This window comes from Peromyscus californicus, unplaced genomic scaffold (genome assembly GCF_007827085.1).
Source record: "Peromyscus californicus insignis strain IS unplaced genomic scaffold, ASM782708v3 Scaffold_20__1_contigs__length_68692818, whole genome shotgun sequence".
In the NCBI taxonomy this organism is placed as follows: Eukaryota; Metazoa; Chordata; class Mammalia; order Rodentia; family Cricetidae; genus Peromyscus; species Peromyscus californicus.
Window position 1 is genome coordinate 4,328,819 of NW_026294503.1, and position 26,732 is coordinate 4,355,550.

The window sequence follows — 26,732 nt, forward strand, 5'->3', positions numbered from 1 at the left end:
TCCCATCATCAATATTTATTGAGCATTTACAGTGTACTAGGCACAATAGAACATACAGAAAACATTGTCCCTGCTCTTGAGGAGCTTACATTCTAAAAGAAAAAAAAATACACCTCTTTAAAATGGCATTTGTGTTTGGTGTTTTCTGTAAAGTACTGAGGAAATACTCGGTAGGTGTGAGCTTTGGGAATGACTTAGCCCCATCATTACTTGAGGAGAAGAAGAGGAAGAGGAAGGGTTTTCGAGGGAGACGGTGACAGACCATTCAGGGCAGGATTTCCAGGGAGATCAACACAAGCTCAACCAAGGAGAGCTGGGCTGGAGGAGGGAGGATGAGGGGAGGCTGTGGGGTGCAAGCAGAGGAAGCGGGCGGGGTTTCTTAGACACTGAGTGGAGCCAGAAAGATCATGCGGCCTTTTCCCAAATACACGGCCAACAAGTCGGAATGGTTGGTGACAAGACAGTAAAAAGGAAGTGATCCTGTGCACCTGACAAATAGAAATAAAGGGCTGGAAATCAAAGGCAGGCTGTAAGAGCATCAAGAAATTCTCAAAAACCAACAGCGATTTGGAAGCACAGAACCTAACAGTTAATGCTGCCCAGTGTCACAATGGGCCAAGAACATTGTGGCTTCCTAAGTTAGAAAACGCCGTAGACCAAAATTTTAAATGGAACACATTACCTTTTGCCAATCAATCTCCCCCCCTGCACCCAGAATAAAAGGTCCACTTCAATTTTGAAAGGGGCTAAGAAGGGGGAAGAATATGGGAACGTGGGCGAGAACGGTAGTTACATTAGCGTTTTTGTTGTTGTTAATTTTGCATTCAAAATTGGTGAAAGCCCATTAGCTGCCAAGAGGGAAGGAGACAATTTCCTTTAGAGAAGTCTCAAAACCAAGACTAATTTACATGAAAAGCTGTAGAGAAAAGTAGTTGAAAAATCCATTCATAAAACTTTTATTCCACTTACATGAACTTTAATACATGTGTTCTTAACAATTATGCTTGGATTGTTCATGAAAATTTCCTAAGACATTAAGACAAAGCTAGCCGTCATCTCAAGTCATTTCCCTGTTAACTATTTTTACAGCACATGCATGTTAGGCAAGTATCAAAAAAGAAAAATCACAAAAGCAAAAAAATAAAACAAAAAACAAAACAAAAAAAAGTTAAATACATGGGATTTTGTTTACCGCTGTGCTTGATACACATGGAGCAGTGAACACCAAGCAATTCATTTTTACTGCATCTTTACTTTTACATTTGTTCTTAGATTGCCTAAAACATTTAAATACAAATAAAATGTGTAGCAAAAATAATGAAAGCAAACAGCAGGTAACTTTACAAATAATGGAATGTGAACCGTTTCTGCCCTTATTGGAGTAAATTGGGTCACAACTTTATCTAAGGACCACTTCTGGAGCTGTGGCCAAGAGTGTGCACGCAGAGACACACAATCCCGAGGTGTATCCAAGGGGTGTGTGTGTGGGTGTGTACCACAGCCTCACAAGTGCTCCACACCTTAAAGTACCCACAACAACTACACTCATGACTGGAACCAACTATCCCTTTGATCCCCCACCAGCACAAACCAGTATGTAGGCAGTTTTCTTTGCTTAGACATGGAAGCAGTTTTAACACTGGCCCTTCTGAAGCCACAATGTACCCAAAGTACTATGCCAAACATGTGTAACTCGTGTAAAAATTCCACATCCCCATATTGGCCACCTCAAGATGAAAACAAGTAACTCCCTAAAGTTAACTGGCTCTACTCCCCTAATATTAAAACATAAAAACCACATGGGAAATATAGAAATTCAAATAGAAGGAACATAAACCTGTCATAAATCGTAAACAAAAAACTATTTGTGGGACAGCATGGATGACAAATGGTCTACTGTGTAAAGTTTAGAATGAGGCAGACAAAGGTTGGAGGGCCGGTTAGTTTTCCCCGCCTTCTCCTGCTTCTGCTTCGTCTCCTTGGGTGTCCGATGTCCACAACTGGTAAGAGAGGGAGACATTTTTTTCAGCATGCTTCAGATTGAAAAAGAAAAAAACAATCCCCCACCTTTCTTGCACACACATCAGCTGAAAAGCTTAAAAAGGATCCCTGAGAACAGCCTGACCTTAGGCAAGGCAGACTCACAGCACACCTATCTTTAAACAAAACAGATTCAGGTAACTAGTGGCTATTCATAAGAGAAAGAGGAAATCTTAGCCTTTTAGTCTCTAAGCCACAGGGCTTGCCAAGCCCAACAACCCACTCCTCAAAGTGTCCTCTCATCCCCATGAACACACAAACCCCATTCTCAAATATAGAAAAACAAATTCAAAATCCCCAACTATTAAACATTTAAAAACCAACACTCTAAAATTAATAGTTTTCAGGGAAGACTCTGATCATGGAAATGGATGAGATTACTCATGATGAAGGCACACACTTCTAAAAGTAGCAGTGGACCAATCAACTGAGCTAAACTGCACACTGAGCTTTACCTGACATTTCAAATGAGGAAAACCTTGTACTGGTAAGAATTACAATGAATGCTGAATAAATGTTATGGTTAGAACCAAATATTCTAACCCCCACCCCCCCAAAAAAGTGTTTCACAGTGTGACAGGATTATGGATTCCATTATTAACTTTTCATTATGGCAATAATGTTTCAATCGGCTAAAAGACAGCTTCTAAATTAGTCCAACTGCTTCAACATAAAAATATTTTAAGAAAAACACTTAAAAAGGATCAAGTAGAATTATAAACTGAAGAGTGATGGGAAAGAAACCCAACCTAACAGTATTGACCCTACTGTGTGGCCTAGAAAGCAGAGTCTAGGGTCATATAAAGTTAGCCAAATGACTCCGTGCAGCCTGTGTGCAAGCTCCAATTCAACAAGGAGAGATGAGTCTCCTGTCTCCCTGGTCCTAACTGTAAGGCTTCAGAATTCTGTGTCAAGCTCCCATGTTAGAAGGTGTAATGCGGAACAGCTCTTTTTGGTGGTGTCAAGCAGCCTGTGACAGCAGCCCATTAACGAGGCTCGGTGTAAACAGGAAGAGTGACAGGTTCAGAGCAGAGCCTTCTTCCCTTTCCTGCTCACTCACTGGCCGCTGTGCACTCTGCTGTACCCCCACCCCACAGCTGATGGATGAAGCACTAGGTCAGGAGTGTCACAGTACTAGACACCCAAGGGTCTACTTTAAATACCACATCCTCACACTTCAAAGTAAGAAAAAAAAAAAAATTGACATTAAGTCGTACATATTGTCCAGGCTGGCCTAGAATTCATTTCTCCTGCCTCAGCCTCCCCACTGGTGTTTGGCAAGGAAAATTGAGAGAGAAAAAAAAAAAAATTTTTTTTTTAGCAGTACTGAAGATTAAACTCAGGGCCTCACACACACTGGGTAAGCACTCTTCGATGAGCTAAATCTCCCTCAAAATATTCTTATTATTAAAAAATAGTTACAGTTGACATTTTCTTTCATTCGGGCTGGGGATACAGCTCAGTGGTAAAGCACCTTCCTAGTATGTACAAGGCCCTGAATTCCATCTCCAGCACACAGGGCAAGTCTTCAGTTCTACACTAGCCCTCATTTTTTCCATTTAAGTCTCTTAAGTTTATAGACAACCCCAACTGCATTGACTAAAATAATTCTAGTTATCTGGCAATAGACTAGAGTTGGAAGCGGAACACGTCAAAGGGTGGTCTAGGTCTCTAAGACAGAAATATTAGACTATACACACCCATTCCTACCTTTCCCTGACACACAGCAGATGCTGGATAACTTTTTTACCCAAGCCTCAAAACTTCAAATTTAATACTTATCTGAAGGGAAAACCCAGGAAGCCAACTGTAAGGCATAGGCTTTATTCGGGTCCCAAATTTAATAAATAAAAACAACTGAAATGAATTCTCAATCTGTATTAAGAATTGCTGGTTTCTTTTGGTTCATCTTCCACTCTTCAGCATAGCAATGCAGTAACTGCAACAACCTTCCCCAGGGGACTACAAACAGCACCTCGTCACACAGCACCTCATCACAGCCACACGAAAACGTGGGACAACTAAGGGACAAGAAAACCAACTTCAAAGCAATTTAAACACAGCCCCACGTTTCCTTCTCTTTTTTTGAGATAAAATCTTGCTGCGTAGCCCAGGTAGGCAGTCATTATGTAGTCCAGGCTAGCCTGTAACTTATGACCCCCCTTTCTCTACCCCAAGAAACCTGGATCCAGCTTTACTTGTGTTGATTAAGCACCCAACTCTGGGATGAAAAGGAAAACACTGCAGCAGTAGACAGGACACTGTCTTTAGCAGTTTCAGGAGACCATCAATAGTCCCTGTAGTAACAGTCCTCAAGCCCAGCACCTCTGGCCACCCCAGCACTGTCAGTGCTGCTAGTACTCACTGTCAAGTTGTCTCTCAGTAACTGCATTATTAGCGTGCTGTCTTTGTAGGACTCTTCACTTAATGTATCCAGTTCAGCAATGGCTTCGTCAAAAGCCTGCAAGTGCAAAAACAAGTACACTTCAGTACCCAGGTAATGAAGACTGCTTCCTTCCATTTCCTTCCATGTAACAGGTGAAATACGTACTGTTTTTGCAAGAGAGCAGGCTTTCTCTGGGGAGTTCAGAATCTCATAATAGAACACAGAGAAGTTAAGGGCCAGACCCAGTCTGATAGGATGTGTTGGTTGCATTTCCTTTTTGCTGATTTCAAATGCTTCTTGGTATGCTTGCTGTGACTGGTCCACAATTCCTGGGAAACAAATCACAGTAAAATGCACTTTCAAAGTCTGTGCTCCAGCTTTACTCCAGCCAAACCTTTCAAAAATCGCTGAAAAATGAAATCTAACAATCTCAAGCAAATTAGACTCTTTAAAACAAACAAAGTGGTGTCCCGGATCACACTAGCCACTCACTACTGTTGTGAGAAAAACAACTTGGAAGTGGGGGGCGGGGTGGAACGATGACTCGTATTCAGAGCACTGGCTGCTCTTCCAGTGGACCTGGGTTCAATTCCCAGCACCCTAACGACAGCTCACAACTGTCTGTAACTCCAGTCCCAGGGAACCTGACTGCACTGCTCTGACCTCCGAACACACACAAACTAAATACTAATACTGAGCAGTGCTGGAACCTCATTACCGGTCTACTTCCAGTGATTTCCTCATTCTGCTCTGGGGGCATTGGGATTCCTCATCTCACCTCTGCAAACAATGAGAAGACATTTCTTGTACACCAAGTGGCTTTTCAGGAAGCTTCAAGCTTAAAATCCAGCATAGGCAGAAGGCACAGCCGAACGAGCTCGACACAGCACACTACCTCAGTGCTCGAAGCAGCGGAAAGGACGGACGGGACTTCCAAGCTGGGTTCTCCACACAACCACTTTCTACAAGCTCAACTAAGCAAACCAACCTTACCTTTCTTGTCATCCCCAGCAGCAACCTCAGCCAGGTAACGGTAGTAGTCGCCCTTCATCTTCAAGTAGAAGACTTTGCTTTCTGCTTGCGAAGCATTGGGGATCAGGAACTTTTCCAAAAGAGACTTCAGAGGAAGAAAACAAAACAAGTGGTAAGAAGGTAACATTTACAAACCAAAGTGAAGAAGACTAAGTTAGAAAAGATTTCAAAACAAAAACTTCATTTTTCTAGTAACCCTAGTACTCCAGAGGACTGAGACAGGAGGACTGCCATGAATTTGAGACCAGCCTAGACTACAAACTGAGACTGTCTCAAAAATATAAATTAATCAATCAAGGCAGTGAAAAGGCTACAGATGTAAAAATTAATTCCTTTTTTAGTCTACAGATCATTACAAATGATAAAATTTCATTCTCTAGTTTTGCTTAAAATTATTAACTTAAAGCTTACCGGAATTGTCACTTACCAAATAAAACCAACCCTTTATAGCTGATTTAAAGCAAATATGCAATTGCATTGGAAGGAGAAAAGGAGAGCTAAGTAAATAAAACACTCTCACCAAACCTACTACCTTTTAGTAACTGTTACTGTGAAAATCAAAGTAAAGTCCATTTTCATCTGGGCTGAACCCCAAACAAGCCAACTCTTAAAAAGAGAAGTGGTACCTAAATTCCAGTTTCTAGTCTCTAAAGAGGCTTGAATGTTTGAACACCTATGTTCCAATGATGGGGGAGGTAAATGAATCAACTTTAAATCTTGCTACTCATTCTGTGTAGAAATAAAGGTCATAAAGACACAGTAACTCAGGTGGGCGGTGGTAGTATACACCTTTAATCCCAGCACTCAGGAGGCAGAGGCAGATGGATCTCTAGGAGTTCAAGGCCAGCCTGATGTACACAGGGAGTTCCAGGCCAGGCAAGGCTACACCAAGAAACCTTGTCTCAAAAAACCAACCAAACAAAAAGATAAAGTAACTTAAAAGTGACTCAGTTCTTCATGATGTAAGTTGGGCAGCCAGCATGGGCATCCTGTAGTCCTCTAACACTTGGAGCCAACACAGAAGAAGTCTCAGTTCAAGCAGAGTTTGGCTTACACACATGGAGACCCTGCCCTGCCTCAACACATAGCCCCATCCTTCAAATAAAAACCAACCACCCCAGCCGGGCGGTGGTGGCGCACGCCTTTAATCCCAGCACTCGGGAGGCAGAGCCAGGCGGATCTCTGTGAGTTCGAGGCCAGCCTGGACTACCAAGTGAGTTCCAGGAAAAGGCGCAAAGCTACACAGAGAAACCCTGTCTCGAAAAACCAAAAAAAAAAAAAAAAAAAAAAAAAAAAAAAAAACCAACCACCCCAAGGGTTGGAAATGTACTTCAGTGGCCTTGCACTTGCCTCACATAGTGACGGAATCAATCCCCAGTGTGTGTGATGAGTAGGATATAAAAACGTAAAGCCAAGTGTTGATAAAGGGTACTAAGAGTCAGCAACTGACTTATTAGTAACTTCTGTACCCCTAACAACTGATTAGGAGTGCAGTAACACAGAAGTACCACTTCCCAAATCTCAACTCTGAAGTAGGCATCTAACTTAAAGGTATTAACCAGAGCCAGAGAGAAGTATAAATGGTACACTCCTTAAACCTTCCAATAGCATAGTGGCACAAAATTACGTTTACAGGAGCTTTGGCTCATAATGCTGCAAATTACTATGGTAGACTTTCTTCAAACCTGACCTGCACCACTTTCTTGTCATTCAAATGAGGTAAAAATTTGCCCCCTATTTCCTTGAGTGCAGGCTAGATTTGCTGACTGGCTGATGCAGCAGGAATCAGCACAAGTGACTGTGGGTCTTGTTCTCTGCTAAACTTAAGGTCTCTGAAGTTCAACTGTCCTGTTGAGAGACAGGCCGGCCACTCTCAGCTACCTGGACACACACAAGCTTTTGGAGTCACTGGGTATTCCTGCCATAGCCAACATACTAGCTTAATCAAATGAACCAATATCATGTGAACAACTTGGCCAGCCAAGCCAGAGTTGTAAGGAAGAGTAAGCCAGCTTTAACAGTCATACAGAACAATTGATGAGTGAGACAGAAATTCTAGTATGAATTTGTCATAATATTTCGTATTTCAACAGTACACAGCGATGCATCTTTGGTATGTGTTTCCTACTCCCCCTCCCCATCTATAAAGTACAAACTACAACTATTCTCACAAATCTGAGTACTATCATGATGTATTTCCTCTGCCTCATTAATGTGTTATGTCCACTGAAAAGGAGAATGCAATTCCAAAATAAAGCAATACAACTAGAGAGGCCAATCAGGTACAAGGCTCAGTACCACACTGTATTTGGTGTGACCATGGATCAAGACGGGCACTGAGGACCTGGAGGCTATCAGGAGAAACAACTGCCATGAAAGGGTGGGAGGGTAACACACCACCTCCAACAGGGAAGAAAGACAGTTAAATGGAAAGCTGACCTGGAGGTGCATGCCTATAATCACAGCACTGAGACTGAGACAATCGGATGGAGGTAGCTTCGAGTACACAGTAAAATCCTTCCCTGTCATCACCCAAAAAGACCAGTTAAATAAACTAGTAGACAAGTGCTGGGTAGAGAATGAGTTCTCTAAAATTCAAAAGGATAACTTGGGTTTTTAAAAAGGAGATTAAAAACCAACATAGTCTTTTGCAAATCTAAACTCCAAATGCACTGCATGAGGTTAACACAAGAGGCAAGCGACTATCAAACTGACCAAAACCAATTACCTACTCAAGGACGCCATAGTAAAGACTACACTGACGGCAGCAGACAGGGAAGAGTAAGAACAAAGGATAAAGGGACGTTTAAAAGAGCAGCAAAGCAGGCAAGAGTTGTTTTTGAAAGTGCACATGCACACACAGAGGAAATTCTGTGAAACATCAACGCAATCTCCTAAAGTTTGCTCACTTACAATGTACCATGAAAGTAATGAGAACCCAATTTAAAAGGAGAGTGGAATAATGGGTAAGGTATAAGGGAAGTATATATACCACAATGAAGACTGAATGTCTGCGATTCATGTTTATGCCTCCAAGCTTTATGCTCACAATATCCCTTTGCACTCATTAAAAAGTTGTTGGAACACAAGACTACTTAGTAACAGTTTTTCCAGAGTTCTCATCATCACCACAACAAACATTGTCCTCCTTGAAGTGACTAACTCACTTCATTAATTTTCAGTATGTCTACGAAACACCCATTTGAATAACCATTGCTTGTCTGTCTCTGATATAAAAAGGAGGATCCTATGAACAAAAACAGCTAGTGTGATGCACAAAAGCCACACCTGTCTTTTCTGGACGTAACCACAGGTTTTTTTATAAATCAACAACAGTCAAAAACATTTGAAAAAGTTACAACTTACAATAGGCACCAACCAGCATGTACTGGGGCCTGGGAATCTACTCATGTGGACAGAGAGACCGTTGCATTTCTCACTCTTCTTCACAGAAAAAGCTGTCAATACAAGGGCTATTACAATTAATTTTCTAGTTCCAAGGATGATACAATATTTTTTAAAAAAATTAAACCTAGGAGTGAATAACACTTATTTTCTTTAGACAGTAAGTGCTAATGTCAAAAGAGCAGTGAGGCTGGGCCCCGATATTACAATCATGGGCTGCTTCCAGAGGACCCAGGTTCAATTCACAGCACCCACATGGTAGCTCCCCAGTTATTTCTAACTTGAGTTTCAAGGGATCTGGCACCCTTGCCTGCCTTCCAAGGACACCAGGCATATACATGGTGCACAAACATGCACACAGACAAAACACCCACAACACATAAAAATAAAAACTGGGGAGGGCAATGATGATTGCCTAAACTGCCATGAAAACAGTCATGACAGCACAGGACCACACAGTAAAAATGATTAACAAGTGCCTACTTACGTATCTCTTTCAAGAACAGTTACTTTCAAGTAAAATCCAGCAACTGTTCTTTACTGTCCACCCACCTCAAAAGAACAGGAAATTATTTTTTGTGCTAAAATACTTTTTTTTTTTTTATTTAAACACTACATTCTTCCTAAAGCTATTTTTTATCTCAAATGTTACCTACACTGCGTCTACTTCTAGACGCCCTAGTTTAAGGAGAACAAAGAAACAGCCTTTCTTCGGCAGCCAGGGATTAGACAATGTCACACTATAGAATACTGCACACACACCAAGAAGACTGAGGTATAAAATAAACCGGAAGACAAGAAAATGACAGGCTGGGTTTTTCACTTTTACCTCAGAGCAGGTCCAATTATTAAAACATAATTTTACTCCTTTTAACTTTTCACACATTCAACTTTGTTTTCAAAGTGAGAACCTTGATACTGTCCAAGCAGCGATCCTGCTTCAACCTCACCCGTAGGTCAGAACAACAGGCTCTAAACCAATTAACAACAATAAAAACCAAAACCAAAAACCTACCATGTTGCCTACATCTAAGATTCTCAAATATTAAATTGACTGAATTACAATGTATGCATAATTAACAGCTTAATCTAAAAAAAATGAAAGTTCAGAACAACCTTGAGTAGAGGAGTTTTTACTATCCCAGCATCTTAAAGACTTATTTCTCAAATATGAAAAAAAAATGAACCAATTCATCATTTAACTTTTTAAACAATTAATAGAAACTGAGGCTGATACTGTCAGATAATGAATGTCTCTGAAAACCTAACCTGCTCATTTAAAGCACAAGTCTGGGTGCCAGAGTAAGCACAAATGTTCACAAGCAGCAGTAACGCAGCAGTCCAAGCATTTCTAAGCCAGTTCCATGGTACTAGGAAAACGACTCTAGACCAAGAACAGCAAAGACCAGAGGTAGACAGTAGGAAGCAGGAAAGCTTGTCTGGAGGTTTGGCCTTAACCATCACCAAGACACACAATTAGGACACAAGTCTTCAGCCCAGTTCTCTCATTTCACTACAACATTAATGTCAAGTCTTTTCCATTTTACCCCAGGAATGTGTCTCAAATACACCGTTTTCCAACCCATTACTAACTCTCAGTTTCTTTGAAATTCAAGAGCACTGTCCCCCTTTCTTAAAGTCAAGTCATTTAGACCATACAACTTTTAACCAAGTAATAATTAGAGTTTACCCTTAAAAAAAAAAAACCAAAACCACTGGCTACTTTATACATTTAAAAACAGACTGCAAAGTGTTAGTGCAGGAACAGGACATCAGCTCATGCTTCCCAAGTGTGACTCACTCACTATAATACCACACCTGAGCCCCTGCCCCAAACACAGCCTCACTTCAAACGACGAGGAATTACAAATGCTGAACAATCCAGGAACAATCTGCAAAGCAAATGGGGAAAAGTACTAAACCATGAAAAAAGTTGGCCCAATTTAAGGATGTGAGTGAAGTATGTAAAATATGACCCTGTGCAGAATTCTGGAACCATCTACCAAGTATGATGGATGGTTCAATCTGTGAAATTTAAATAAGATTTATAGATTACTCAAATAGTTTGTGGATAAATTTTGTTAGATTCCTGGTTAAAATCATTATTTTAAAAACAATGGGGCTGGAGAGGTGGCTCAGTGAGGTTGCTCACAAACACCTGCAACTCCAGCCCCGGGGATACGCCTTCTGGCCTCCAAGGGTACCACCAAGCATGCCATGTGTGCAGACATAAAATTGAGCAAAAACACTCATACTGGAAAAAACAAAAAAACAAACCAACCAGGAGGGGTAAGATGGCTCACTGGCTAAAGGCCTTGTGCCAAGGCTGGTGACATGATTTCAGTTCCTAAGACCCCAGAGAAGGAACTGACTCTTGCCAATGTCCTCTGGTTTCAGTGCATGTGCTCAGACATACGTAGTCAAAAATTTTTTTTTTAGGAGAAACCCTTGCAAGCAGGAAGAGCTTCCAGAAGATGGGTTTAACAGTGTGCTTTGCTCTTTCTTCCCAATATTGTTTTACACTCTGTTTCAAATTTCCTAATTGAGCTGGTTATTTCTATATTAGCAGAAATAGCATACCAACAGTGATGATGGGCTTGTAAATATGAGATTTGGGAGGAAAGTTCTCACTTTGTCCTGAGAGTATTTCAGCAACTAGTCATCAAATTGTAATTACCACATTGGCACTTCACATAAAATGGTATTAGTAAGAACAAGCTCTTAGTAGGGTTGGTGCTTGTTCTCATAACCCTAGAACTCTGGAGGAAAACTGCTCCAAGTTTGAGGCCAGTCTGAATTTTGATATGAATTATGCCCTATTTCAAAAACAAAGGCTAGTATGGAAGTGCCAACACTTGGGAGGCAGAGGCAGGAGGACCAGGATTTCAAGGAGTGTGGGCTACACAAGACTTTAATCTTACATATGAAAACAAAACACACACCAAAAATCCCCCCAAAGCTAGTAAACTAAAACTGAAAATGTAGTTGAACTAACTTTAACGTGGCCTCAACAAATGTGAAAGAGCAAGCATCCAAAACCCATTCCTCCATTTTAGATCATGTCACCATGTCACAATACTAAAATATCCTCTCAACAGGAAGTCCAATCCCCAAGCACAACATGGTTCACATTTCTAGTCTTATTCTTTCCCAGCACTTTTACTTTATTCTGTAGACCTATCGAACTTCCCATTATTTCTAGGTCTCTTAAAATTTGAAATAAAAAGCTAAGCCATAAATTCATTGTAACAGGTCACTATTTTTGAATTTAGTCTTTTACTCCCCCTTGTGGCCAAAATGGCTTCAACTCCCCTCTGAATTGTAACCTCAGTAGCTTCAAACTACCCAACTTAGTGAAGGGCTCACAGGATGGTAAGGGCACAGTGGCTGCCTAGAGCTTATTTTAATGGGAACGTACAGCCACTGACGATGCTCTTACCCCCATGCAATGTTTGGTTTCCTACAGTAAAATCCTAAGTGCTGCACGAGGAAAGGCTCATCAACAGTTGCCTACCTTTAAAAGCCTGATATGAAGGAATGAAAAGTGATGAAAGGTTATGTTTTTGACTACTAACTCCAAAGCATTTTCCAACAATAAGCACACAGCACACCTTTATTTAAGCCAAAAAAAGATTTGATAAAGTAATCCCTTGGGTTGAGAAATGTTAAGGTCACCCTAAAATACCATAAAGTAGTTTATGCCCAAAATTAATAAGCAAGGTATCTATCTGCATAAAATTTAAGGCTTGACAGAATAGTTTTATACGGTTTTTAACAGGAAAAAAAAAAAAAGAAAAAACCCCGAGTGAAGAAGGGGAACTACTTGCCCCTGGGGAAACAATGGAGGAACACAGTCACCTGGAGGAACCACTGTTTAACAACCCCGTGAAGCTTCACACTTAGGCAAGAATACTGATTGAGGCCAGTCTGAACTACAGAATGAGATCTTGCCTCAAAGTAACAACCATCCAACAAACAGTACGACAAAAGCCCCACCCAAAATGTAACTGCTAATCAATATGGATAACAATCAGACACCTGACCAACTCACCAAACAGTACTTGCTAAAATTATTCCTTGAGCATGTTTTCTTTCCCTCTTTCCCCAGTCCTTTTCCAAAGTGGCATCAACCTTGGGCCTCATTAAAAAAAAGGTCCCATTACCAAATAATTCCATCATAAAGCTGTGTGCACACAGACAGAGGTCAACTTTAGATGTCTTCTACAGTTGCTCCCCCACACACCTTTTTTTTTGAGACAGGGTCTGTCAATAGACCTGGACCCCAGTTCAGCTGGGTGGCTGGCCAGTGAGCTTCAGGGATCTGCTAGTCTCCGACTCCTTGGAGTGAGGACTGTAGGCATGTGCCATGGTGGTCTGTCCAGCGTTTTAAGTAGGAGCTGGCCATCTGAATTTGGGTCTTCATGCTTACACAGCACGTTACCAACTGAGTCAGTCATCTTTCCAGCATTATCACACCGTTTTTAGAAATGTTTGTCTCAAACATTTTCTTTTTACAGTTCAATTTTCAAAGCCAAGGTTTTTTTTGGGTTTTTTTTTTTTTTAAAGATTTATTTATTTATTATGTATACAGTATTCTGCCTGCATGTATCCCTGCAGGCCAGAAGAGGGCGCCAGATCTCATTACAGATGGTTGTGAGCCTCCATGTGGTTGCTGGGAATTGAACTCAGGACCTTTGGAAGAGCAAGCAGTGCTCATAACCTCTGAGCCATCTCTCCAGCCCCCAAAGTCAAGGTTTTAATCACATGTAGCCAACTGACCACAAATTGGTTAGCTTCCTGCTTGGGGTACTGAGATTAGTGGAATGGTACCCCTAACAGAGTTTTTATTAAGTTTTTTTTTCCCCTTGAGACAGTTTCTTTAGCCTTGAACTAGTTATGTACTACAAGATGTTCTTCAACTTCCAGCCCTAAGATAAGTGCTAGGATTACAGGCATGCACATTGTTGCGAGTCTTTCTCTGTCCTGCCAGCTTAACCCATTTCTACATTCTGTCACAGGGCTCATCACACACACACTCCACCCCCCCGACACCCCCTGTACTGTACATGCTGCTTCCTCTGGCTTGGCAACTTTGCCTTTTCCCCAGAGTTCTCTCTCTGTCCGGAAGTCCCACCTATACCTCCTGCCTAGCTATTGGCTGTTTAGCTTTTTATTACACAAATCACAGCAATACATTTTCCCACAGTGTACAAATACCCCACAACACACCACTTTGCCCTTTAAGCTGTGCTGAGGATGACACCCAGGACTTCATGCTTATTACAGAAGCCCTTCCTTTACCAAATGAGCCACATCCCTAGCCAATACTTGAACTGGTTTTTAACCTGTTTTAACACACAACACAAATTCTCTAAATTCCCGATCAGCACTCCTTTAAAAAAATTTAACTTCAAAAAGCTGAAGCTGCTTCCCCTGCCTTATTTGTGCCCAAGCCCTTTTCCTCTCTAGTTTGAGACCTACAAGCAGAGGCTTCTTGTATTTCCTTTTTATGACATGGGGTTTATAAAATAACGGGCCAATGAATATTAACCCTAGGACAGTTGAGTCTGCATAGCCTCTTCCCATTTTGTCACTCCTTACCACAGACGGAAATGGAACAGAGTCACAGAAATTAACACAGCAATGCCCTCTGCAGGGCAGATCATGATCCTCATGAAAGACACAGAAATAGGATCTGATGAGAATCCCCTCGGATAAGAGCGAAGGACAACGAAGAGAAGTCATTAGCCAAAAGAGCATGGTTCTGATAAATACATCAAGCTTAAACACAACTAAGCTGTTTATTCTCAGTGTACTGAAGCCTGTGTACACAACACTGCTCTCAACTGCCAATTCTACTGTCACAGAAACAATTCCAAGGGTCTTCATCAGAGCCTCTGGGTTAAATGTGGTCCACGGATGTCACTGTAAACTTTATTTTTAAACTTACTTATTTTGTATATACATGTTCCGCCTACACGTATGTCTGTGCACCATGTGTATACTTGGTTAGAGGCTAGAACAAGGTTTCAGATCCCCTGGGACTGGAATTACAGATAGCTCTGAGCCACCATGTGGGTGACAGTAAAGAACTCGGGTCCTCCGGAAGAGCAGCCAGTGGCCCTTAACCACTGAGTCATCTCCCAGCTTAAGGACTTTCTCACAAAAGCAGTGTTACTTCAAACAGCCTTAGGAGTTAACCAATACCTGTCCCTCTCGACCCCCACATTTCTGACCATTTTCCTAGAGTCTATTTCTGGGTGTTTGTAGGTCTTGGTGGTAGGCAATGTGAGAGTAAGGGATCAGACGCCCTTGGGGTCGGAAAGATGAGAAGAGCAAAAGCTGACATCGGGGACGGCACCAAATGAAGCGAAGGGCTTCACAGGGGTTTGGCAAGTATGAGCAAATGTGCAGAACGAAAGTTTTATAAAAACTACTATAAGAAATGTACTGAACAATACTGAGAAAAGACAGTAAAAGCCTCAGTCCAAGTCAATGACCAGCCACAGCAGTAAAGTCTTTTTAGTGGCTGGAGAGATGGCTCAGTGGTTAAGAGCACTGGATGATCTTAGAGGGGACCTGGTTTCCTGTCCCAGCACCCACATGGCAGCTCACAACTGGAGTCTACAACTCCAGTCCCAGAGGACCTGAAACCCTCTTCTGGCCTCTTTGGGTACCAGACACACATGTGGTACAGATAGGCAGACAGGAAAAACACCCACACACATAAAATAATAACATCTTTTAAAGAAAGGTTATTATATTGTTTTTGTCCATTAAGATAAATCAGGACTTGGTGTAGTGCATCACCTTTAAGCAGGCATCTGTAAATTCTGAGGCCAGCCAGGGATACAGCCAGACCTTGGTTTAAAAAATTAAAAAAAAAAAAAAAATCTATGGTATGAGGGTCAGTGAGATGGCTCAGAGGGGTAAAGGCTAGAGGCCAAGTCTGACCACTTGACTCTAGAAGGAGAGAACAAGCTATCCCAGTTGTCCTGACTCCCCAAAGTACTACCTCAGCACACACATACACACACAAAAAAACTGAGTTTTAAAATGTATTAAAATGTTGATAACTCGCCGGGCGGTGGTGGCGCACGCCTTTAATCCCAGCACTCGGGAGGCAGAGCCAGGTGGATCTCTGTGAGTTCGAGGCCAGCCTGGTCTACCAAGTGAGTTCCAGGAAAAGGCGCAAAGCTACACAGAGAAACCCTGTCTCGAAAAACAAAACAAAACAAAAAAAAAAAATGTTGATAACTCAGAGCAAATTTATGCTTAGCAACACCATTTTCTATGTGGCAACACTGCAGTTCTAATGTAACAGGTACTGCCTAGGGGAGTGTCCTGGAGGAACCAGTGTGAAGGATGTGGAAAGGTGGAACAGTAAGCAGGGAACATGGAGGTTACCAGTCTGCAGAAGAGGATTAGGAGCAGCAATTTCAGTAATCTGGCTTTGAGCCAAGACAGCTAGCTGTCCTAAGATTCCTGCACACATGAGCTCCAGTTACCCTTCATTTGAGGTTGTCATAGTACAGAAGGGTTACGGCACTAAGACGGAAGACACACTAGAATCCCAAGCATCCTAGACAACTTAAGAAGCTTACTAGAATTTAGTTGACATTAGAACACCCTTAACTTTGAGTCTGGAAACCCCACACTTCAGCAAAAATCACCCCTTTTCTAGAACCAAAAAATGTATGTTTTTCAGTACTGTCAAGAACACAAAGGCCTTGTTATTTTCTAGGTTCTGCTCTCTTTATGTGCTAATCACTCAAAAGATTAAAATATGTATTAGATTCATGAGGGAAAAGCAATCCTAAGTCTTTCATAGGTTAAAGATGCCCCAGAAGTCAAGTCCCGTTCTGCAAAAAGCAATATTAGTACACAATTATTATTATTAGAGAGCTGAAGAAAATAGAAACTGTTTTATATTTTATTATAAAAATTATGGCACAAGCTAATCATCTGAAAGGAGGGAACCTTGACTAAGAAAATGTCTCCCTAAGATCATGCTGTAGGCAGGCGTGTAGGTCATTTTCTTAACTAGTGACTGATGGGGAAGGCCCAGCTTATTGTGGGTGGAGGGCCATGGCTGAGCGAGCCAGTAAGCAGCATCCCTCCTCCACAGCCTCTGCATCAGCTCCTGCCACGATTCAGTGAATGTGGGAGTGTAAGCCCAACAGACTTTCCTCACCAAGTTGTTCTGGTCCTAAGTGTTTCATTATAGCAACAGTAACCCAGGACAAAAACTGATACCAGGACAATGGGGTATTTCTGTGACAGACCAGACCATGTTGCTCTGGGGAGGATTGTGGAAGAACTTTGGAACGCTGGAAGAGAAAAGCCATTGAGTGTTCAAAGCTTGGTGAGGTGGGAGCTTGGAATAAAAGTGTTGAGAGAAATGCATATGATGGAGGCCTGTGAAGTTCCGGAGGGATGTCTGAGTTACTTCAAGACTATTAGAGGCACTGTATATTGCTATTGTGAATTAAGTGTCTGTGGTTTGTGTAAGCTGGGGATGAAGAGTCAGCTGTGATTAACAAGAGACCAGCACATTTAAGTGAAACCTTTTGCTTTCCTGGGACAATTGATGCTGATTAGCTGGAGCTGAGAAATTAGCAGCGACGAACAAGACACTAGCATTACTGAGGTGAAATAATGAGAGCACACAGGAACTGTGTTCCAGAGGTAGTCAAAGTGTACCATGAGCTGGCAGCTGAACTTGGTAGTCTAAGAGTCTCCAAGGAGGTACTGATTTTGAAGGAATCATGGACAGCAGCTGGGGCCTTGGCACTCTGAGGGGCCATTGGTGAATGTGCAGCCTCAGCAGCAGTTGAAGGCTGAGGATTGAAGGGGTCATGTAAAAAAGTTGAGGCTTGGCACCATGAGGAGAGCATATTGGTAAAAGTGCAGCCCAGATCCCCGAGTTTTGGAGATGCCAGTACCATGGAATAACCACCAAGGACAACAGCAGCAGCAGCTGGAGTAGAGCCAGAGAAATGACCCAAGCCCCTTGGAGGAGTTCAGAAGACTGTGAGCAAATCCTAGACATTAGGCATTGAGTTATTTATACTTTGGGTTTGGTTTTGCTTTGCTTTGATTGTGACTGTGCCCTGGCTCTTCCTTCTTAAAGTACTCAACTTATTTTTGATTTTACAGGAACTCACAGTTGAGAGACTTAACTTTGACAGATTTTGGAATTTTACAAAGACTTTGGATTTTGAGACTGAATTTTTAGAATGTGGGACTTTAAAATTTTGAAATGTTTATAATGGAATGTTGCTATTCATACGTGATCATAAAGGACGGGCTATGGCTTGACAGTGATGATTTTGTATCAAGTTGACAAGAGATCAATTGTCCTAACTAGTTTAACGTAAACTTATCACAAGCTGATCCAGGTATAGTGCACTTTCTTAATTAGTGACTGATAGGGGAGGGCCCAGTCCATTTTAGGTGGTGTTATCCAGGGCCTAAAAGCAGTGGTTCTCAACCTATGGGTAATGATCCCTGGGGGTAATGGGCCCCAAGACCATTGAAAAACACTGATCTTTACAATTCCTAACAGTAGCAAAATTAGTTAGGAAGCAGCATTGAAAACAATTTTATGGTTGGGGTTACCACATGAAACCATATTAAAAGGTCGAAGCATTGGAAACGGTTGAGAACCACTGTTCTGTAAGAAAGCAGGCTGAGCAAACCAGTAACCAGCATCCCTCTATGGTCTCTGTATCAGCTCTTGCCTCCAGTGTAAGCAAAAAAAAAAAGCCTTTCCTCCCTGAGTTGCTTTGGTCAAGGTGTTATCATAGCAAGGACACACCTCTATTTCTGTGAAACTGTTTTCAGAGGTTTGAACTGAACTGGGAACCTACCCTGAATGTGAGCATCACCACCATCCCATGAGTGGATCATGAACCTGACTACAGACACAATGGGATCAGAGGCTTTGCTCTGCTGCCACCATAATGGACTGTACCCTTAATGGTGAGCCCAAATAACCCTCCCTTCCCAAGGCTGCAGGAGAAAAGCAAAAATACAGCTTCCTGACATTTCTGTTGTTTGGGGGAAGAGGGTGTGCTGATAGGACTTCACTATGCAGCCTTGGCTGTCCTTGAACTCAGCCTGCCTCTGTCTCCCCAGTGCTGGGGTTAAAGGTGTGAGCCACTGCACCAAGTCCTAACTTTCTTGATAAGACAACCATTGTCACATTTTTACCTACTTCCCACAGGCAAAATTTGCGTCATTTTCTTTGTACAGGTTTTCCATGCCCTTTGAAATCCTTAATCCTATTATAATATTGTAATGAATCTTTCAAGGTCTGACCAGTGCCCATTTCTCTTCCTAGTCCCGTTGTCTCTTGGGAGAAATTATAGGTGCTCTACTGACTAATGTTGTAACAATGAGAGCAGCCCTTACAGAAGCCTCACCCAATTTGTTAAATTAACCAATATCACTTCATTGAGAAGAACGGTTAAGCTGATTTCATCAAAAACCCGAATGTCCAAAACTTGGGTAAGATGTCTGAGGCGAGCTGGGTTTCCCAACCACTCCATGTCCCTTAGTCCCTAAAAGCAACCACAAGCTTACCAAGAATGAACCCAGTGCTTACTGTGAAATTTACACTAGGCACGTCATTATACTGGCCATGATTATTCATTAATACTGAAATATTAAGTTCCTAATACAAATAACGACAAGATGTTCATGAACAAGTAAAGGATTAAAAAAAAATGTCACATTCTAAACTGATGGCCTATCAAACATTTAAGTTCTCATTTTAAATTCCATCTTATAGAAGATACAGTTTACGAAGATGAAATATGTTTCTGAACTGATCTATACAGAGAAAGCAAAGACCTGGATCCCATTTGAAAAACAGGCAATTGGACGCATATCTGTTTTAATTTACAACAAATGTTTAAAGCCAACTATGATTATACACTTGGACTATCAGTTAACCAAATAGGAAGCTTCTACTGTACCACTTTCAATGTACGTTTATCATGTATGACAATGATAAACTGACCTTAAAGGAAAAAAAAAAGCCTCTCTGTAAGCTAGTACAACACTGATGTAATTTATTTCTGACTCCTTGGATTCAAATGTGTAAGCCAGGAAGAAAGAAAATGTCTTTTCTGGGACAGGTTCAAGGGGTGATTCTAATATTCCCCCTTAGACTGTGAGACTCGTGGGGTTGTATTTCTCATTCTATTCTCACCTCAATTCACCTTCCCAATCACTGTTAGTGTTTTCACAAGTTTCCTCTACACAGGTCCATGTTCCGTCTACTTTACACATAACTCTAACCTCTTAGGTACTGCTTACCAAGAAAGAACAGGGAATGTGGCGCTCTTGGTCAAGTCATTGGTTGTTCAAATAAGTACCACCCTCCTTTCTAACTCATTTTCCTTTACCACGGTACATCATTTTCATTTTTACCTCAGACTCCCTAACTATGTAAAACTCCTCACTGAATGCTATCCCTTAAGATGAGGTTACCAAATGACCTAAAAAAGGCACTTCCCAATTACTCCATTACTCTTTCCTTTAAGGCACTATACCTACAATATCATCTTAGTTCTTTAAATGTTAAAATACCAAGAGCCACAAATCAAAGTCTTGTAAATAAATACATCTAGAAAGCAGTAAAGATGGGTTCCAACTACTGCAAAATTCTTGTGTCCTTATTCCAATAGAAATCACCTAGTGATTTTCAGCTAAAAATAAAGACTACATAGCAATTTTTAAAGTCTGAGACACATATTGACATAAGGAGAAAAAAAAAAAAAAAAGGCTGGGTGGTGGTGGCACACGCCTTTAATCCCAGCACTTATGAGGCAAAGCCAGGCGGATCTCCGTGAGTTCGAGGCCAGCCTGGTCTACATACAGAGTGAGATCCAGGACAGGCACCAAAACTACATAGAGAAACCCTGTCTAAAATGCTGCCTGGTTTTCTTACCTTGCTCCTCCACTAGTTAATAAATAGTAATTCTGAGGACTGAAGATAAAAATCTGCCCAGCAACTGCACCAAGCATCCCCACAATAGCCCCATGCTTAGCACACCTGTTATTCCTACTGAACTGTTTTCTTAGAAGGACTGAGTGTCCCACACTGTAAAATTGTAGTTTAAATTTTAAAAAAATCTTAAGCACTTTCCATACTATAATATAGGCTTTCTAGTATATAGTAATTCATTTGATTATGACTTACATAGACTACCCTATTGGGGGCTCTATCTTTTGGGTGTATGAAGAATTATCACTAGTGTTGGGGTCCTCTCACAAAGAAAGTTGGTCCAAGTATCTAGAAAGGAAGATTATATCAGATTCAATATTGCATAGTTTCCTAGTAACAGACAAGAAAGGAAAGACTGGAGTATGTCTTACGGAAGGAAAAAAAAATCCATGTTTGACAAATACACTAATGACCAATTCTATGTGGTAATACACCCAGCCTTCCCTTTTGGTATACTTTGTAAATGGTATGAACTAAGCATTTGACAATGCACACAACCAGAATGGATTGTTGAAGAGCTAGGAATATTTTTTCCTCAGCTAATACGATGCAGGTGATTAATAGAACAGTAAGTTGCAATCATCACTGATGCTACCAGCCAGTAACAGGAATTCATCAAGATTAGCTGCTCACTTTCTCAGAGAAAGAAACCACACCCATGATTCATAAAGCAAAATGGTGTACTTTTTTTCCTAAGAGAAGTATTTTAACTCTAAGTTTACTAGAAAGGAGGAAAAATTATTTCTAAGAAGGCATCACCTCTCTGAAAAACCCGGTGGACGTCCACAGAGGTATTTACTGAGCCTTCTCAAGTTGAAACACCAAACAGCCTTGGCATACCAGCATACTGCTGACCTGATTCTACTATCCTCTTTCCCAAAAAACTACTCAACAGTATCTGAGCATTTATGCTACAAAGCAGAGCTGTACTTCTGAAAAGACCAACAGCAGAGACAAAGCTTCTTTACAATCCTCTAAGTCACTTACACGGTAAAGACACTAAGCTTTCAAGGGAAACACTTCACGTCGGCCTTGTGAAAAGCTGGGCCCTCCTGAAGGAGGCACACGTGCAGGCAGGAAGTGAGAAGAAGCCATTCACAGACCCTTGAAGAGGCTATTGACAGCTAACTGCATCGTTCTCATTCATCTGTCCTCATTTATTCCTTCTTCGTAAGGAAAGCAAGAGGAGACAGCTGAGGCTGCTAGTTTTTCCTTAGGAAGAGCCTCAAGAATTCCAGAACTGTGGAACACATCCGAACACCTACCTGGAGTTGCAAACAAGCTCACAGAAGGTAAATGTTATAGCATGTCCCTTCTATCCCTAAAATGTTTTTGTCGTAGGAGAAATTACATCTGTTAAATACACCCTTTGAAGCCAAAATAAAAACCAATAGTTGGGAGGGAAAAAACCCCACAAAACCAACTAGGGCTTAATAAAACTAGTGATATGTAAATTAGCAAGGAAAGCACAAACAAACCCAACACATTTTTATTATGAAATGGATACTTTTCCAATTTTCAATGTTAATTAGCTAATTTTAACATACATAAATTATTTATCTTCAATATAGAACTTTCCAACCTTGGGAAAACAGCAGTTATAAAACCCTTTATTACATAAACAAACAAACAAAAATGTACCCAAAGCAGAAGTCACATAAGATTGTGGTTTCAGTTGTTTTTTATCTTAAAATGGATTCAATCTTTAAAAGCCTGAAATTTTTTGAAGGATTAAAAAAAAGTACAATTCAGGAATCAAAACTTTCCTATCAATAAAAAGTCTTAAGAGAATTCTAACTTGCCAGGTGTAGTGACTCCATTTGGGAGAATCGGACAGCAGGACCAACATGAGTTTTAAGGCTAGCCTGGATTATAAGATGGGTCCTGCCTCAGCAATTTAATTAGTTGTCCTTCTATTAGATTATCTCAATTTTCTGATTAAAAAAAAATGTTATTTTTAAAACAGGAAACTCACACAAACGTACCGTTTAATTCTCTTAGCTCAGAAGCACAGTACTTCAACACAGTAGGTGCCAAATACTTATGACACTCCTAGATCCTTCAGACTTAAGTTTGAGTTTATTCATAACCACCTTTCATTGTTTGTCAATGTTCAAAGTTGACTTCTAACACATAAATCCAAACAAGCAATTGCAAACCAGTTTTCTGCACAGTAGGCTCACTCTATTATCATAATGGCAAATCCAGAGAAGGGAAATGGATCTACAGTGAAGTCTCTACCACATTCCTTACATAAAACAAAATGTAAAATCCCTGTGTTCATCATATACATACATTTATGACTATCATCAGCTCTAGCACTACAGGAACACAAACCAGCAGTGGAATGGTTTGGTTTCTATCTAACCCGAACTAATTGACAAACATTATTGCATTTACTTTACAGAAATGATCCACTACTGTTCCAGCATCTTTTAAATGACAGATGGACAATTTCTCATTTACAACAGCCAGTTTTTAAAAGAAAAAGAAAATCCTGAGTTTGTTACAGCTAAAGCCGACGACTCTTACCAGCACATCATTGCAGATGTCTCTCAGCTCCGTCTCAATTTTCTCTCTGTATTCCCGAGCCATCTGCTGCTTTTTCTCAGCACCTTCCGTCTTTTGCTCAATACTTGAGACGACCCTCCAAGATGACCTACGGGCTCCTACAACATTTTTATAAGCAACAGAGAGAAGATTCCTCTCCTCATTAGATAACTCAGCACCTTGCTCAGTTACAGACTTCATGCAGGCTGCCATGTCATCATATCGCTCAGCCTGCTCGGCCAGTTTGGCCTTCTGCACCAGCTCATTTTTATCCATAACTGGATATTCTGCAAAGGGAAAAAAAAGGAATATTCAGAAAATTCCTACTAGAAAAGCTCACTGTACCTGCTGTAATAAGGTATTCTAGTATCTCAACTCTAGCTATGTTCAAAGAGTCACATGAGGAATTAATATGCAGGCCCCATCAACCAAAAAATTAGCATACCCTGCGCATTAACAGTGGCTTAGTACAACTGTGTAGACTCCAATTTCATGTAAGATCAAAGCATACACAGGCTAGGAGTGACCTCAAAGACCACCTTGAGGCGGTCCTCTCTCCTGTCACTGCTCAGCCTGCTGTCCCTTGCCATGTAGTCAATAAACTTGTGTCCTTAAAAAGCAAAACAAAAGAAAACCCCCATTTTCCTTGGTTAAAAGCTCAACTTGATCCCAATACCACTAAATGATCTGCACTTAAGCAGCTTTCTCGTGTGAGTGTGTGTGTGTGTGTGGGCAGAACACACCAGACTGGGACCTATAACGCCTATACACAGCTTTCAAGTTTCTACCTATTCTACCACACTTCCAGAATCATGAGTCATGTCAGCGTAATGTAATTCAGATATTCTAACCTTCATTCTATTTACTTATCAGCAGTGATTAAATTTTACTTATCATTTTCCCCAACCCCAGTCTAACATTTGCCAGCTGATTATAGAATGAAAATTACCTGAAGAAAATGACTAATCACTGCTTAAGATATCTTGAATATAAAACTACTAGCTCAAAACCAAATATATCTATCTATATGGAGTTATATGCACACTTACGTAGCACACTCTCATAACTCAATTCCTACTACATAGGCATGGGAGGATCCAAGTGCTTCCAATGTCATTATTGCAGTTTGGATGTAGAATCCCTGCATTATTTCTAGCAGTCACAACTCATTACTCAAGCTATTCCTATGTTTCCGCAGTTAATTTTCTTTCACGCAATTTTAAAGTTCCCTAGATCCCAATTTATTTCTTATTTTTTTCCTTAAACGATGTCAACAGCAAGATCGTAAATCATAGTGATCCCACAAAACAAATTTTAATGAAAGTCACAACCTGAATGCACTATTAAACAAAGTCCGAAGAAGCCACTGCCACCTACCATGGCAATTATCACACCCTTTCCTTTCCCTTTCCAGAAAGCACTACTCTATTTTCATAAATCAATGAGAAGCATCCTCAACTGACACATGCGTTGGGCTAAGCTCAATTCGAGGCACAGTACCTTCAGTGCATAACAATTTAAAATCTGGGAACCCACGCTCCCCCCGGGGGCTCGAAATCTAACATCAGAAATGGTCTCTGGTTAACGTTGCTCCCAATAAAAAAAAAGATGTACGCCCAGGACGAACGTTCGCGGGCCAGCCTCTGCCGTGGAAGGGGAAGTGGATTAGGTTTCTCGCAGGAAGACTAGTGTTCCCGGGCCTCGCCTCTAGACTGCGGGGAGACTCGCCGCACCCACTTAACCCTTGGCTGCCTGCGGCCGGCGGGTGGGGCAAACCGAAACCGCGCTTCGGTGACTTTAAAGCACTAGTCCTCGCGTCCGCGCCATCCGCAGCCACCTCCCCTCCTTGGCTCCGCCCAGGCTGGCGCCTCCGCGCTAGTCCCCGACTCTCTCTTTGTCATGGCGGAACTGTGTCAAGGAGCCCAACCTACTCCGACTGCGAACCCCCCCCCAACCCGAACAGAGGGAGGAGCAGTCCGCGCTCCCGCCCCGGCCCGGCCCGATGGCGGGGGGTGGGGGGAGCCGATCGCCCTCCCCGGGGGCCCCGATGCCAGCGGCGCCCGCAGAAGCGGAACCGCGGCCGCCCCGCGCCGGACACACCCCGCTCCCGCCCGGGCGGGGTCCCCTCGGCGGGTGTCCGCCCGGAGCCCCGCAGCCCCCGGCCGCGGGCGGAGGGGGAGGGGCGGGGCCCCACCCAGCCCGGCGCGGCCCCCGCCGCCGCCGCCGTGGGGCCGCGGCCCTCCCGAGGGTGCGCACCTCCCGCCGGGCCCCGGCCGCCGGCGACCCGGCGCCCCGGCGCCCCCATGCCGAGCCGCCGGCCGCGCCCCTCCCCCACCGCGCGCCCGCCGAGTCCGCTCGCCCGCTCGCTCGCTCGGGCACGGCCGGGCGCAGGAAGCCCAGCCCCGGGCCCCCCGGCGGGCCCCACCCCGGGGCCGCGCGCTCTCCCTGGCCGGGGGCCCCCGCGCGGGCGGCGGGGGAGGGGCGGCGGGGGCGCCGCGGGTGGGGGCGGCCTCACCTGCGCCACGGCCGAGTCACGGTCGCGGGCGGAAGCGGGGTGCCGGCGGGGGCGGACTGCGGTCGCCCTCGGCAGCGGGAGCCCCCGGGGTGGGGGGTGGGGGGGTCTCGCGCGTGGGCGCCCCATCCGCCGGCACCCCGGGGACCGGGGCCCGGGGCGGCGAGCACCCCGGCGGGCGGGACAGGAGCAAGCGGCCGGCCGGGGGCGGCGGTGGGCGCCTGCCCGGGCCCGGCGGGGACGAGCCGCCGCCCGGGTCCTCCTGGGGAGACCCGTCTCGGGCGGCCGGGCGGCTGCGGCCGAAGGGCGCGGAGGGCGGCCCGGGAGGCTCCTCACCTGTGTCCGGAGTGGGTGGCGGCACACGGACCCGGCTCGGCAGTCTCGGGGCGGCGGCGGTGGCGGCGGCGAGGCTGAGACTCTGTCCCTGATCTGGCTGCTCACAGGCTACAGCGGCTCCGCAGACACGGGGTTTCCTCCAATCACTAGCCCCGGCAGCAGGGGCACCACACGCACGATGACGTCAAACGCTGCTATGGCAACCGTTGATTGGTGCCCACAGCTCCCCGACCCAGCGCAACCGCCGCTCCCCGGCGCGCGCCCGCCCCTCCCGCCCCGCCCCGCCCGCCCGCCCGCGCCCGAGGCGAGCGGAGGAGAGCGCGTCCCCGCGCCGCGCCGCGCTCCCGACGCTGCCTTCACCACCCGCGTGCTCGGTTCGCTCCCCGCCGCCCCCGCGAGCCGCCCGCCCGCCCCTGCGGCCCGCGGAAGGAAGCCTCTCCCCGCCCCCACCTCTA

At 43.4% G+C, this 26,732-nt stretch overlaps 1 protein-coding gene across 1 annotated transcript; it reads right to left on the reverse strand.

The window, feature by feature from the left end:
* On the reverse strand, positions 1-26,427 carry Ywhaz (tyrosine 3-monooxygenase/tryptophan 5-monooxygenase activation protein zeta). Its single transcript, XM_052747632.1, has 6 exons — positions 26,278-26,427; positions 23,412-23,716; positions 5,420-5,543; positions 4,592-4,755; positions 4,406-4,501; positions 1-2,000 (listed from the first exon to the last, which is right to left on the reverse strand). The coding sequence occupies exons 2-6, from the start codon at positions 23,703-23,705 to the stop codon at positions 1,941-1,943; spliced, it is 738 nt and encodes a 245-aa protein (XP_052603592.1). The 5' UTR covers positions 23,706-23,716; positions 26,278-26,427; the 3' UTR covers positions 1-1,940.
* Positions 26,428-26,732: the final 305 nt, after the last annotated feature.

What these genes read in the sequence shown, in the direction of transcription:
- Ywhaz (XM_052747632.1), bottom strand. Translation starts at nt 23,705, where the DNA reads ATGGATAAAAATGAGCTGGTGCAGAAGGCCAAACTGGCCGAGCAGGCT. An exon ending in ACATCTGCAATGATGTGCTG is followed by an intron (nt 5,544 to 23,411) that starts GTAAGAGTCGTC and finishes CTTCCTCTGAAG; the next exon opens with TCTCTTTTGGAAAAGTTCCT. An exon ending in TGCTGGGGATGACAAGAAAG is followed by an intron (nt 4,756 to 5,419) that starts GTAAGGTTGGTT and finishes TTTGTTTCCCAG; the next exon opens with GAATTGTGGACCAGTCACAG.